The following is a 16,061-nucleotide window of genomic DNA, read 5'->3' on the forward strand; positions in this document are numbered from 1 at the left end:
AGATCCAAATAAAGATAGATCTAAGCTTTGTGTAAAAGATACTAAAAAGTGCTATGTCGCTACAGAAAGAAAAAACCCAAACTCACATGGCAGAGTGGCGTAGTCCAACAGGAATTGGAGCCTGTGTCCAGCCTCGTCGATTTCATCCTTCAGCTTGAAGACGGTCACCTCGCTGGACGTCCGCAAGAAGTCAGTCAGCTCGACTAGATCTGCAGTCGAGTCTGGCATCTCGCTCACACGGTCAGCGATCTCGTCGTAGTGCTTGCAGATTTCCTTGTTTAGTACCCTGTTCTCATCAACCTAGTTGTAACACGTAGGCAACAACAGAAACAAGTTCGATATCAATCGCCCATACCCCTGAGGCCTCGCCAAAAAATCAGAAATTAGGCCATGCCTGGTTAAAGAGTCATATGTAAACTTAGGGTGCGAATCAACCCATGTCCGCATGATTGTGTACAAAATTACCCTCCATTGCTAATTTTGTTGCAACACAGACCAATTGGATCATAACAATTGCATGGCTCCACCCCTGAAACCTTGTCAAAATATTAGGCCAAGCTTGGTTAAACAGTTACAATGTACAATCTAAACTTAGTGTAGAAATTGAACTTTTGACTTTTTAAAAAATGTTTAGTAATACATATGATTGACTGACGTGTATATCGATATTCGTTGACTACTAGACTACTGTTTTTGTCTTGGCCAGATACAATTTAAATTCAAAGTTCATGTTTTTATAATGGCTAAAAGTTAACGAATTGAGTACCTCGAAAACCACGAGCCTGTCTTTAAGTTTCTGTGCCCTGGCACAAAGGTCCACGTTGAGATCCTCGCAGGCGAGCGTGAACATGCTCAGGGGCACGGTGATGCGCAGGAGGGCAATCTCATCTTTCAGCTGCTGGTAGCTGTTGATTTTCTGCAGGAAAAAACAACAAACAAACAAACAAGAAGTATGTTGAATTCAAGGCTTGAATTTATGTCCACAATTTCTCACAATAATACATGAATGTGTAAAAGGTTTTTCAAAGTCCATACATGTTACTTTTTTCCCGACTATAGACATGACTGCTTTTAGAATTTCAGACCAAAAATGCAATACTCAAGACGTTGAGAAACTATCAATAACTTATCAACACTGAACATCTTCAATATCTTACCAAAGTTCGGGTATGATAATACTTTGCTCTCACACAGAAAAATGGAATTATAGGAAGTTTGAGTTAGACTTATAATGGTGTGTGACATTACCTTGGTGAACGCCTGAAGAGAGTGCTTTTCCTTGAGGAAGGCAGTGACTTCTTGTTCAGCTTTGTTGTTCAGCAGGTCTCCATACTTTTTGTACACATTCAGGTACCTGGAAGACAAGGTAACATTACTTTCTTTGTTAAAAGCCTTCAGGAAGAATAGTGTATGATTTGTGAAAACTGTACGCTAATGGAGATCTAAATAAAACAAGCAAAGAAACAAATAAACAAGCCTGATGACTTTACATTGTTTACTGACATTTTCTAGATATAGATAACTAGCTAAACTGATTATAGATTTACTCAGAACTATGCTTCAGTCATATTTCCAGACCAATGCCTTGCCAGGTAGTTTACTGACTGTTGAAAGCGTGGCAAGTGGTTTTGTCACTCACTCACTCACTCACTCACTCACTCACTCACTCACTCACTCACTCACTCACTCACTCACATAATTATAATCATAATCAGTCTGACATAGGCGTGACTTGCAACGTCTAGCATGCAAAATTGAAAATTTAACATCCATCTCCAAGAAATGCTAATTTTCCTTCAATCTATAAAATCTTAAGAATGATTTAGATTGTACACAGACTAGCGTACATCATGTACATGCATGTGGCTGAACGATCCTACCTTTGTGGACCAATAGTGTTGATTTTGAATGTCTCCATGGCCTTGTCCATGAACTCTGTCACCAGGGGTTCGTCCATCTTCACCGTCCTCAGCAACAGTCGCTCGTGTCGCATGTCTGGGAACAGGTCACTCTCAACCTGGGAAGGCGGTAAAGTGATCTTGTGGTTAGGGTTGTTGACTTAGAATCCAAAAGGTATTGAGACAATTCAAACTCTACAACTGGATAAAATTGAAAAGTAAAATTCAGAAGTAAATCTCCGAATTCTATCCAGTTGTAGAGTTTGAATTGTCTTTACTTGTTGTTTACCTGGATGTCTAACTTTCATTAAACGTAAAAGGTTCTGGGTTCAAATCCCGAGCAGGCCCAAATGTTGTGTCCTTGGGGAAGGCACTTCACACCAGGTCCTATAGTGACGTCCTCTTGGATGGGACGTGAAGCAAGAGGCCCCGTGTTTAATTAATATAAGGTGACTCACACCACAAGCACATCAAAGAAGCCACCACACTAATTGAAAAGAGTAGGGGTCCTTCCCAGTGTGAGTGAATCAAATCTTACAGTCTAGTCTTACACAGCTTGTACCTGACTGTAGAGAACTGGTGTGTTACATCTACTAAGTTACATAATTCCGCCACCCGAAAAGATACATCCGAACAGATCTCCAACCCAACCCAGTATAATGCACTCCTGTATAATCCGAACTGTGCATACCTGGGGGTGCTGTGCTTAAGAGATCTCTCAAATCCACTGTTTTCCAAAGTGGCAGATTTAAATGACCCAACAAACTTAATAATATGTTAATTTTTGCCAGTAATTGATAATCCCAAAAGAAAGGTCATAAATGCTGATTTTGAAAAACGATGTTGACATACCCTGGGCAGTTCCTCTGCACTTGCGACAATCTCGGAGAAACACCTGAGGAAGATGTCCCGTGTCTCTCTGAAGGGGGGCTCGAAGATGATCTTCGGCTCCTCGACTCGGAGCTTGACGATCATGACTGAACCCATGGCAAACTGGAGCTCATCATAGTCACTGCCAAAGTCATTCCCAGCCTGATGAAGAAAGGAACTAGAATTAGCACACAAAATTAAAGGTGAACCATGGAACCGGTTTGCTTTTTACAGAGGTCATTATCTCCTTGATACACAACAGTGTTTTAAAATCTGTTGCTGTCGTTACTTTCACCAAGGTTATATGATTTTCAATTTTGACATGGTGGATTGGCTGTGGGTGTTGACAGCATAACTCGAGAAGTTGTGGGTGGATATTCATGACTTTTGGTAGGTGAGTAGATGTTGGGGAGATGGTCATGTTTGAGAACGAGCCTTCTGGTGGTTTCCTACATTTCTTCAACAAAACTTTTATGTTTGTTTCTTTGTTTGTCACCAGAACAACTCGAGAAGCTGTGGATGGATTGTCATGAAATTTGGTAGGTGGGTAGGATTTGGGAAAATAAAGGTCAAGTTTGATAATGCGCCTCCTAGTGGCTACATACCTTACTGCAGCGGAATTTCAAAGTTTGAGCTCTCATTTTCTATGGTCGTGCTTTTTTAGTTGATAGCTCCTGTACAGTAGTAACTGTTGCTTTATGACAAACCTTGTGCATCTGCATAAAGTCGAGGAAGTCGGCCAGAGAGTTAATGACCATGCTCCTCAGGTGGTTGGACATGAGCGCCGCAACGCACGCGAAAAACTCCTGTACGCGCTGCGTGGAGTCCGTGTCGTTCAGAGGCACCAGGTGGCCCCACAGATCCTTGTGCGCCAGGAAAACGGACGCACAAGTCGGGATCCAACTGGAATTTTGAAAAACAATAAACTTTGAGATTACATTGAAGTTAATAAAATTTCATGTCTAAAACAATTGGGTCAGAGGACAGCAATTCAGTCGAAAATTCCGGTAACTCCAATTTTTTTGAGTTGTACGAGTTAAATTTTTCTATAATGTCAAGACTTGATGAAGCAAACCTCATACGTGTAATTCAAACTTGAATGATGAAAATTCACTCAAATTGTATGGAAAATTTGCTACTTTTGAGTACATGTCACTCATTGTATCCTGAGACATTATACCCACTTTCCAAACTTCTTCAGACAACAAACTGGTCAAAATCACACAGGAATGTCACCAGAAATGTTTCAATTTTTTATTCTAACAATCAAAAGAAACAGAAAAGTGGCCTCAGATACAATTTGATTGATTCAGACTTTCGAACTTCTGACATTTATACTACCTTTACTTAAAGCACTACAACTGCAGACCAAGTGTCTAGTGACAAGAAAAGTGTTTTTCAACTCCTTGACCAGCCTGTACCTTGTCCGGAGGACCTCATGTGCCTCCCTACACTGATTCTTGATCAGCTCCTCAAAGTCAGCAGGCAGCAGCGGCAGGTTGGACCTCAGTAGCTCGTCCTTGTTCACAAACCTCAGGTGGGCATACCTGTCAATCAAGTCATGGTTACCGGGCTGTCGTGGGCGTGGCTAATCTGTCAATCATGTCATGGTTACCTGGCTGTCAAGTGTGGGGCATATCTGTCAATCAAGTTATGACTATCTGTGTAAGTGTCTGGGGAGGGACCATATGTACCTGTCAATCAAGTTGGTTACCTGGGAGACATACCTGTCAATCATGTGCATATTTCTGTCCAGTGTGATGATGGTAACTGTCAATCGAGTTGCAGTTGCCTAGCAACAAAGGGTTTGTTTTATTGTTACCTAGCAACTACTGTTTTATAATTCTTTCTAGTAATCTAGGCCATACCAAAGTATTCTAACAGTTTTTTCAGTCACATTTCTATTAGTTTACTTTGACTAAACCTTGTCTGTGGCACCAAACTTCTCGTGTGTACTTGCACAACCTCTGGTTTGACCTGTAAGTCCCCGACTGGTCCAACAACAGTCGGGTGTCTTGAACCTGATTGGTCCAATCTGACACCTGATGTTGATGACACACATGAGGTGGGGGGAGGGGTCACAGGAAAAAGATTTTTGTGGTGTGAAAAATTGGAAAGGCTGGAGGGGTAGGTTAGGGCAAACAGAATTCAAGCAGACAGGAAAATAACAAAGAAACAGGAATGGACTTGTTAAGAAAATTCAGGCCTTTAGGAAATAAAGGGAAAACCAAAAAGAATGTTGGAAAATAAAGAGAAGAAGAAACTGAAGGAAAAAGCAAAATCCAAAGAAAAAGAAGTCACTGTGGTAAAAGTTATCTTAGAGAAACAAAATTTTTGTATTGACTGAAACATGGGTTTTGAAGAGATGGAAAAATAAAAACTTGGGGTATGGGTTTGATGCAATTAAATGTCTGGTATCTGATTGGATGATTGAGAGGGGTCACCTGAGGTCAGACTTACTTATCAAACCAGAGATTCTGCAGGTGCAGCATGATGGGATTGGTGGTGAAGAGGTGCTGCTCGTTTATTTCTTTGGTCTCCCTGTAGGCGTGGTGCCAAGGGACAGGGGCACGGATCACGCGGTGCGGGAACGAGCGCGGGATCCAGGAGATGTGCAACCGGTTCTTCTCCTTCTCGTCCTTCAGGACGTAGTCCACTGTGATTGGTGGAAAAGTGTAACATACAAAATTAGGGTGACTATCAAAGGATGCTAGAAAATGCAACTTGCAACACTGATTTCTATTGGTTGATTCTCAACTAAGTATCTAAAACAGGCTTTTTTTACCAAATGACTCGCAACATTGTAAGAGTAGAAGAAATTAATCGTACTGCACTGCATTCTAAATCAAAGTTGAACTGCAATCGCCAACACAAAAATTGGACTTACTCAAATTTAGGCATTGCATGCCTACAATGCACACACATATGGACTGAATACTAATCTAAAAATAAATGTCTTTTGAAAGGCTTTAAATTGTATGATACATAAAAAGTTAATAAAGACATCATGAGATTAACTGTAAGTGTTTAACTGCCTTGATATGTTGTTGTCTATAAAATTAAAAGTAGCTCAACATGTTATGGGTAAAACCAAACCCCCTTCTCACCAATGCACTTCCTCAGAGTGAAGTTGTAGTCCCCCTCGGCCTCTTCCGTGAGAGCGGCTACGGTTTTGTTCAAGTCCGGGTTGTTGCGGAGGGCTTCGGGAATTCTGCTCTTGATGTTGGGCATCTGGTCTTCTGGGGCTGGAGCCAACATTTCGCCACGCACACCCTTGGTGATGTAGTAGTAATATCTCTGCGGTGTTGGCGAAAAAAAAACAGACTATTAGAAAAGGCACTTTTGGCTCTACCTCTGTGGTGCTGCCAAAAAATACTTTGATGGGGGGGGTTGCAAACAATTTCATGCCGTAACGAATGGGGAGGGGGGGGCACACAACACAGGGGGAGGGGGGCATTACAAAGCTACTATTCATGTCTTTTTGTTTGCACCAAATTTTGCATGCTTTTCATAAATAAAGTGTGATACATGAAGGGAAGACCTGTGCTGCACCACAAACTTGATTTAGAAAGAGCACACAGTACTACTCATACTCCCAACAAGGTTTGCCCAACTCACCCAGCATTCCTCCTGGACATAGGGAAGTCAAAAGTAACATGAGTTACATGGATATAGCATAACTTTTATTACATGAAAACTATTTTGCACAAAATATACAATTATGCTGAATAAAAGTCTGGCATTTCATCAGTTACACTTAAATCAGTTCCAGTAAAGTCCCTTCTTTGGAGTTTCTTATGACTTTCCCAACATTGATGCTACTTGACTAAGTCTAGTTTTTCGTTCCGTGAAACTGTAATGAAAAGTTTTCATTTGCATTATCAATCAAGGACCTCATACCTCTGTGAAATATTTGTAGGTTTTGTGAATTCCTTGTTTTTGCTTCTTACTGTGAATTTCTTTCTGATTTAAAATAATGCATTCTTCCCACTGGCTCTCATAAGGTACCAGACATGTATATAGCAGGAGATTGAAGACAGGAAATAAGATAACCTTTTCTGGGACCTTTTTTGGGCCTTTGACCTAACTTCCTGGCAAGTGTCCTCAACATGCCTATAGCTAGCATGTAGAAACCATCCACTCTACTAGTACTGCATTCAGATAACAACAGACACACATTCAAGCAAACAAACAAACAAACAGACACACTGAAATCAAACCTCTGTACATGTAACTGGAGGTAATGATTTTGATATGATTATGATTTAGATATGATTATGATGAACTCTGACCTCCAGATCTCTCTCGGAAGGTTCTCCCATTCTACTGTTTTCCTCGTCTTCGCCTGACTTCATCACGTTGAGCTGCTGCACGGGGCTGAGCGGACGGCTACCAGGCAGCGAAGAAACGTCGCTCACACCGTTGGTAGAACCGTTGGAGACGTGAGCGTGCTTTGCCGCTCCGTTGGTCGTGCCATTCATCCTGAAAAAAAAATGAAAAAATACATTTTCAATGTAGGGTACATTTTCACTGTAAAATAATAGCTATAATATTGGTATTTTAAATGATCCTAGCGGAGTGTATCGGTCAATACTGTTTTAACAGCTATTATATCAATTATCACAAGGACAGACCATCAATCATTATGCCAATTAACATACATTTCGAAAAAGCAAGATCGGAATATCAGTCTGGAAAAAGCAAACTTTCAGGGATGATTGTAGTGGAATGCAACTTTGGAGAAAAATCGTTTGCACCAAGCTAGATTTAAATTTTTTTTTAACCATTTTGATAATGTTAATAGAGAATACTGGAGACTGAACTATGTGCACACTCCAACTTGAATGTACGTAATGTATGTCAACGTTACTCACCCATTTTGTTTCTTCCCGTTGAGCCCCCGATGTCTGGGTACTTTTCTTGGACTGGGAGGAGATTTTGTAGCTGATGGGTGAGTTAAAGAAATATGGATTTCTGCAATTTGACCAGAACATACTATAGACATTTACATATTTGAAGTTTTGGTGTAGAGACAGTAGAAATATATCATGATCATTCTTTTGTAATGCATGATGACGATAATGCAAGCAGTATGCCTGGGCTGACCAATTGTATTGTCTTGTTGCAATTTTCATAAATGAATGAATAAACTAGACATTAGTACTGTGACAGTCTCTCTTTTAAAAATAAAAATTTAAATAATATCATAACAAAATCTCTTGAAGAAATATCAAGAAAACTTATCAGAAAAGTAAGAAAGAACAAATTTCTGTTTTATGTTAACCATCGTGTTTTCCCTTTTGCACCTGGGTTATGAAAAAAAAATTCTTAGATTCATCATAGAAATCTATGACAAGGATACGTGAGGGACTCCGGGGCGACCGCTTCGTCCCTGGTCTTGCGATTGGTGGAATGGTCTTGATGTTCTTGATCCTCAAATCACACGCTGTTGGTGTGTAGTTGTTGGCGATGGACTCACTGTAAACAAACAAGAACAACATTACTGATCAACAAGCGTTTAGAAACAATTTCTGGGCATATGCAGCTGTGGATACATGTATACATACGTTACAAATACATGTACATGTATCTGTATCTATATAGCCGGTATAACCGCCATTCGGCGTAACACACAAGCTTCGCAGGCATGTGTGCGGCAGCAGCTGGTTATATTACGCCGAACGGCCTGTCACGGCATGTAATATCATAAATACAATTATGTAAATCATAAAATAACCACAACTTATTTAAACCTGTGCATCTTAATCATGTCAAATCTTAATAAAGGAGCTTTAAATTTTTAAACTGCTTTTTAGTCAAAAATATGATGAACTGTCGAACATGACCTCTTACATTTTTTACTCAAAATTTTCACTATATTGTCATGCACATTAGATATCAAGCAAAGTCAGAACAACTTGTGAAAACACAATATCATGTTGGATTCAAGTCTACCTAGAACCTTATGACACTTGTTTTATTATTATCACTCAAGAAAAAAGGAAAGACATCTTTAAGTTGTGTTGAGGTGTGTTACCTGGGGGTGCGGCAGTATTTCTGCTCCTTGAAGGGTGCAGCCAGTGTCCACGAGTGCCCCTGCATGATCGGTGGGTGCTCGCTGTGGCGAAGCACAACCTACAGAAAATTTAACGAAGTTCAACTGAGTTACTGATCAGAACTTACATGTACATGTGGCTATTGTTTAGGCACCTTGTTCTGCTTGAAAATTGACAAACCAGTTAGGGTCTTAAGTGTTAGTTTTGAGGCATGCTACAATGTAGTTTGTGCATGTTGCCACTCAGTTTATTACAACCATGAAAAACGAAGGTTATATTTCAGGCAATGTTTGTATGTGGGTGTGTACATGTATGTTTGCTACCAATTTTGTAACTCAAGAATGGTTGGATCATCTAAGATTTGTTTCATATATTGCGTGTTGGCAGGATGTGACAAAAAGAACTGGAAATGATTTAGACTCTGGGCCTCCCAAGTACTAGTAGCTTTCCTAGATACTGCAGCGGAACTTTCGATTCTGATATCCCGTGTTCTGGACAATTACATGTATATGGACATGATTTTCGGGTGGTAAATACGTAGCTCTTGTTTTATTTTAGACTGATTGATAAAATACTTTATAGTATCATGCTAAACTACAACTTGCTGAAAGTTTTCCCAAACATAACTCAGGATATTTCTTTAGCTCAATTGGTAGCGGTCTCACACAAGCCCACAGTTCAAATACGGGGAAGGGCATTTGGTTGGAGCTGCATTCCGCTTTTGGAAGAGATAAAATGGCCCGGGGTCCCATATTAAAAAGAACAACTGTACAACAGCCTCATTACCCAGATGGGTACCTACATTTGTATTAGCTGTAGTTCAAATGTCATTGAATAAATATAATTGTGGCAGCTGTCTCTGGCTACTAGTACCAGTCTATGGCCAACTCAAGGATTTGCAAAATGTGCTTTTATTTACTCCTTATTTTCCCAGTCTGCCACAGACTTACAATTGACGACGAATGTACATTGCATTGTATTACTAATTTTATAATATGAACTGACAGCTCACATACAGTAAAGGCTTTAGAGGATTTGAAGTTCAGAGGTTTAGAAAATTAAATGTGATAAGCAAGAGTAAAGAGGATTTAAAGTTCAAAGGTCAAATTTGACAGAAATTAAGAATTGGCACAAAAAAAGCCTTATTTCTTTAATGACAATTAATTCATTATCATTCAATGACAATTAATTCATTATCATTCAATGACAATTAATTCATTATCATTCTATGTGACACAGTCTAAGTATTACTTTTCAGTGACATTAGTAGAACATCTAGCTGCTAGCTTGTTCCTGCATTTTTATTTTCTTTACTCTTTTTGGAAGGAAAAGTCCTCACTTGGCAGTGTATACAAAGCACCATTTACTGCACTGGAATCACAACTCCACCCCTTTAATGGTGCACTGGTAATCTATCTCACTAAGGATACAAAAGAAAAAACTAGGCCACATTGGACTTAACATTTTGCTACAGTAATCTTAGAGCTAATGCAACAACGCAACATTTCATCGTTGTCCAACTTTGAATACGGAACTTGTGTGCTGACGACAGGTGTGTATATGCTACGTCTCTTGGCGATGAAAAAATCTTCACGCAGAAGTCGTTCTGAAGTACGGGAGCGGCCGTGTGCCCCGCACACAGTTTGTTTACATAACAAACAAACACAAAGGTACACGAAAGGCCAAACAAAAGGGGCTAGTCTCTCAGGTAGCCATGGTCTGGGTAACCAAATAACCCCGGGCCTAAAATAACGTGTGAATGGAACACAAAGGGGGTCAACCACAAAATTAGGACGGGGGAAAGTTTTCACAAAAAAATGGGAACTTGCACTTCTTTTCATCCATTTTATTTCCAAAAACGAACTACACAAAGAGAGAATACAATTTTTATGCTTCCCTAGCTTTATAGATTATGTTTTGTTTGGTATGACTTACACCCTCCCCTATTGTTACAGTTCGATCCCTACAAAAACTTTTGCAAGGTCTATGTAATATCAGGTTTACCATTGGAAGGCCTGATTATGTTTTTTGGTGCGATTGTGCAATGATGACTTGGCGTTTAGCTCAACAATGCTCTAAGCCACCAGCAAAGTTCTTAACCTGCCACCAAAATCCAACAATTGTTATCATTGGATTTTCGGGGCAGGTTTTTTAAAGTGGTGGGAATACGGACAATTGATCAACAAAATTGTTATAGACAGTTTCCAGCTGCACGCATGGCTGAAAGCAATCAGTACATGACTGTACTACATATATCTAAATTTGAAAAGTGGTGATAAAATATGCAAATATATTTATTATTATATAAATCTGAACATGTCAAACATAGGAGCTTAGGACTGACTGACAACATGATAATTTTTAACCTTCTCCCTGCTGCTTAGCCCTTGCATTTCAATACAATTTGGTGCCAAAACCTTTACGTTTGTACATGTACAGCATGAAGATGGTTAAAGATATATTTTGACCAACAAAAAGAACCCCGAACATATACCATAAGTTCATTTTCTTTCACTGTAGTTTTATTGCGAGGTAAGAGGGAAAGGGAGCTTTTGGCATTTTAAGTTTGCTACTGAAACAATTATAGTACGGTATTGTAAAAATGTATGTTCACTGTGTCGTGAATTCACGGCGTAGATGTCAGTAGAAACCCTCAAAAATAACACTACTGCCAAAATTGTAAGATTTACTGTAGTAATCTCCAAGCAGATGTTGGGTAGAAGAACATAGTTTCTGACAGTCACCAGGTTTTGCAATGCAGCCAGAGTGGGCTGTGAGAAAATGTTATGATCTTCCACCCTACATCTGATTGGAGGATTCAGCTGTGGAGTGGAATTACTGATGACTTTTATGTCTTAAATCGTCATAGTATACTGTAAATTCATTTATTTTTGCTGGGATTTAATTTGGAAGCAAGACTAGCTTAAGAATGGAGCTTGAAGTTTTCAGTTTTGGTGGTGAAAGAATACACTAGAACAGTATTTGGGGAGTCATGATTTGGCAGTGGAGAGGCACAGTGAAAGTAAAACCCCCACCAATATTTCAAGATTTACACCACCACAAAACAAGGAAGATTACCGGTTTGGCTGTGGTTAGATTGTTGCCGATATTTCGTTTAAACCTGCAGTTTAGAACATACCTGGTAGAGCTCTGACGGTTCATTGGATGCGGGGGTGGGGAGCGGTGGTAACCCGGGCAACCCTCGCGTTATGCTGCTGTTGTGGACGGGAGATTCGTTCATCTGGAAAAAAAATCAAAATTAATTTTACGTTTTAAGTTTTGTACAATATTCTTTACTTCTGATCTTGACAAATTAGCACATCTAGATCATTTTCTAATTTCTATATCATTTTGATATGAATCACAAAATCAGAAATTTGAGGTTGTTTGCAACATTTTTTACCTTTGTATACAGTTGTTAGATATTTTCCATCAAAATAGCCACAAACCAGTGACAGGCACTTAACTGTACTTTGGTTAACTGTACTTTGGCCCAAGAAGCAAGTTTGAATTTAACATTCTTGGCAAAAGTTATGAAAGAAATACAAAACAAGTGTCTAGATACTTCACATCCTGGTGATATATGATATGTATAACACATTAAGTGATATCATACATCGTTGATTACTAGTATACCATACTTACATTTTGTATATCATAACTTCATGATTATTGTTACCATATCAAACACTGATAACAATGATCATAACCCTTGTACAATTCATAATCCCAAAGGAAGGGGTACATTATTGTTTTGATTTGACACAGTAATATTTCATTCTCAAATCTGCATCATAATTCACACGCGAGCCTTTCATACACATTTTGCTATCATATCAGTCACTTCAAGAAATATTCATAATTTGTGAGAATATGCGTGTAACCACACAACCATATGTTACCTCAAATCATAACATCAGTGGTTAATTTGACACATGTGTCTGTCCAGGAGGTAGAGGGGGTCTGTGTTTTTGATGCACTTGTCAATGTACAGACTTAGGGGGAGGCTGTCACAGAGAGGGGTTGACAACTGGAATCTATCATTTCAAATGTGACAAATGTCGGACAATTTGCTTTTTTTCAATAACTTGAAACTAACCAAAATGCAGGCTTTTGAAAATTATCATTATGTCTGCATTGATGTCCTCGCATAACTTTTTCTAGGCGTATTCTGTAAATTCACTTACTTATGCTGTGTTCTCATTTTCAGGTAAGAGGGATAAGGAGGTTTTTGCACTGTTTTTGCACTGTTTTTCGTTTTGCGGTTGAAAGAATTCCGCAGTATGTAGCACGATTAGAAATTGGACATGCATTTATTTGTGTGTCAATGTTAGAATTGATGGAGAAGTCAACCACAACAATAAAACCACTGTGGTTGTGAACATTTTCAAGATTTACAACAATATATAGGTTACAACACAACTTGTTCTAATTCCAGTCCTGCATAATGTTTGCTTGGCAACATATCATTAGTGACTTTTTGTTATTCTAGAACAGCATTCACCATAAACTGGGAGGTTTCTGGATAACAGCTGTTTTTCAAAGTTCCAGAAATTACGATAATCAAAGATGAAGATACAAGTTAGCCTTTTAGTTAGGGCAGTGATTGTCTATATACATGTGAAAAGCAATAACTATAGTTATCTTGAAACTTTATTTTCAGGTTGCAAAACTTAGACATTACAAAACAATATTTTTCCCAGCAACCTGGGAACATTTGCAGCAAGTGCACCATGCACCATTAAAGATCAGCTCACAAAAACAGACAACTTTTTCAGATTTTTCATTGTCTAATAACGTTATCACAAATGTGTGAAAATATCTATTGATGGCAATCTAAATTGTAATAAACCAAAACAATTTTATAACATTTTTAGCTGCCAAAAGTGGTCGGAAACTATAACATCAAGTGTCGACTGACTATTTCAAAAGTGAGAATCAAGCTTCAAACTATTGCTGAAATGTTTTTAATGTTATCACAATAAACAAATTCAAATAACAATCAGTCTTTTCTTTTCAAGCGTGGCCAACGTGACACATGTAAATTTGAGAGAAGTTTAAACCAATTTCAAAATTATTAAGTTGTTGTTGTTTTCTTGTTGTTTGTAAACAATATCTACCCCGCCATGACAGTCCCCCCAGAAGATGGCACTCGTTGATCGTTGCACAAATCCCACCAAAAACAACAACAAAAAAAATAACATATTTCATAATAGTTACCCTCTTATCATGTCGTTTATGATTTATTTAATAAACTTGAGTTTAGGTAACTTTTTGTCGTGTTTTGGTGAGAGAATCGTGATAAATTTGAGGGCAAAATATGCTCGAACTGCAGCATTATATAACACATGGGTATGATTAGATAGTAAGACGTCATACTACTAAACTTCTTATCCTAAATACATCAGGACTTACCCGAAGACGTTCCATACTTGAGTCTTGGTGTCTTTCTTACTAGATCAGCAAATCTCGAAGAATGTCACAAACCATATTTTTGGTCCAAAGATTTCTGTAGCAAAGAAAAAAGTTCCTTCGCTGCGTCTTGGTCTTGGATGTGTGTCTGCAAAAACTCCTCAACCGGCGACTTTTCGAACAAATCTCTGGATTTCTGTCGACAGCTGGGGATCTTGTAAGACCCTGTATGGCTATATACAGTTGTATCTGTGCTTCTAAGGTGTTTCTGGGCTACAAATCCGTGGTTTTTGTAGCAGAAATTGTTGCAGAAACCGAGTGTGAGCGCCAGTAGCCCTTCAGACAGGATTACACATCCGGGGACTTGGTCGTCATAGAGACCGCTTGGTGTGCAATAATGAAAAGAATCGCCACGCGGCGCTTATGTACAACCTGTGGTGCGCACAACAATTCTTCCACGTGAAAATGCCCAATTTTGCACATCATTTTTGACGGGAAAATACCTTTTCCCCTATACATTTACTAAAAATAGTAAAATTGGAGAGGTTGAAGAAATTGAAGCTCGGTTGTTCTTATAGCTAGAGGGATATCCTTTTTGGACTATGTGTTCGCACCTTCAACCTCAATATCGTGTTGATGAATTTTCTCGAATTTTCGTATCAGTTGACATTGATTTATTGAGTACGCAGGCGAAAAAAACAGGCGATTTTTTGGCCCCCTAGCAGCTTTTTCATGCACTGCAGTATTACAGACCACACCTTGCTGATATGTTAGTAGGGTGGTATGGTCCATAAAAAGTTGGTCTGCCCGAGGTGAATGACTTCAATATTTGCCATTATTGGGACACCCGGATGGCAAGTTCGGACTTGTTAAGCATCAACTTGCTGTTACAGCGCATGATACAAGGCTAAGGCTAGGGTTATGACATTAAAAAGTTCACTAAGATATGTCACGTGGTATGAGATATTCTCCGAGAGATGTCCGATAACCGCAATGTATCAATCGATGTGTGCGAAAGAACTTGTAAATACTGCATGTCAAACACGGTGGAAGACGAAACACATTTTATTTCAAATTGCCCCTTCTACGATCACGAAAGAAAGTAGCTCTTTAAAGAGGCTACCAAATTCCATCCTAATTTCTCCAAGTTTACAGACAAAAATAAAACTACTCCCCCCTTAACATCACAAAACCTACACATTACAGAAAAAGTGGGATCGTTCGTCTTCCACTGTCTCGGAAAAGGAAGTCGAACCCAATAAGTTAGAATTTAGTGTCAGTATTTAGACTAGAGTAGTCACATGATATACTGCTCACCATTGCCTGTCTTTAATTTCCTTTCATGTTACATGCACTTGCAATTAGCCTAATATGCTGGTGAAAACTTGCAATACATTTGCAATTGATTCCCACGAAGAATGGTTGATCAATTATTTGATTGGTTGACTAATCAGGGATGTAGATCTAGAAAATGAAATGCAAACATAGCTAAAGATAAAGACGACAGCAACAGATTTCTATAGCTAGCTGATCGGAACCTTTATTCATTGTATTTACTGTACATGTCCTGTGTGCAAAGTACAATTATGTATGGTTGTCTCTTGAATTCCTAAGTGATAGTGTAACATTTGTCATTTCTCTATATTTCTAAATACGAGACATTTTCAATTTGGGGCTGAACTTTTCGCTTTACATTTTTGCTTTACAATTTTAGGGTTTATGTAGAATATGACATGAAACACATGTCTACAAACATTATTGATGATAGATTCAAATTACAGACCATATTTTCTCAATCATAAAGAGCGGTACTGTGTTCTTTGAT

The 16,061-nt window shown here is 38.8% G+C and overlaps 1 protein-coding gene across 2 annotated transcripts in view; it reads right to left on the reverse strand.

The window, feature by feature from the left end:
• Nucleotides 1–14,592, reverse strand: part of LOC136440851 (dynein axonemal heavy chain 3-like) — a 69,583-nt gene extending 54,991 nt beyond the window's left edge. For both annotated transcript variants that reach the window (XM_066436995.1, XM_066436996.1), the window contains exons 1-15: nt 14,240–14,592; nt 11,964–12,065; nt 8,806–8,903; nt 8,131–8,246; nt 7,643–7,712; nt 7,061–7,250; nt 5,876–6,065; nt 5,229–5,424; nt 4,190–4,315; nt 3,476–3,671; nt 2,751–2,930; nt 1,881–2,017; nt 1,249–1,354; nt 767–916; nt 87–300 (exon numbers count right to left, since the gene is read on the reverse strand). In XM_066436995.1, the coding sequence (XP_066293092.1) occupies nt 87–300; nt 767–916; nt 1,249–1,354; nt 1,881–2,017; nt 2,751–2,930; nt 3,476–3,671; nt 4,190–4,315; nt 5,229–5,424; nt 5,876–6,065; nt 7,061–7,250; nt 7,643–7,712; nt 8,131–8,246; nt 8,806–8,903; nt 11,964–12,065; nt 14,240–14,254 (2,086 nt within the window). In that variant the 5' untranslated portion in view covers nt 14,255–14,592. The remainder of the gene's footprint in view (nt 1–86; nt 301–766; nt 917–1,248; nt 1,355–1,880; nt 2,018–2,750; nt 2,931–3,475; nt 3,672–4,189; nt 4,316–5,228; nt 5,425–5,875; nt 6,066–7,060; nt 7,251–7,642; nt 7,713–8,130; nt 8,247–8,805; nt 8,904–11,963; nt 12,066–14,239) is intronic.
• Between the last annotated feature and the right edge of the window lie 1,469 nt (nt 14,593–16,061).

The sequence above is a fragment of the Branchiostoma lanceolatum genome, chromosome 8 (genome assembly GCF_035083965.1).
Source record: "Branchiostoma lanceolatum isolate klBraLanc5 chromosome 8, klBraLanc5.hap2, whole genome shotgun sequence".
In the NCBI taxonomy this organism is placed as follows: domain Eukaryota; kingdom Metazoa; phylum Chordata; class Leptocardii; order Amphioxiformes; family Branchiostomatidae; genus Branchiostoma; species Branchiostoma lanceolatum.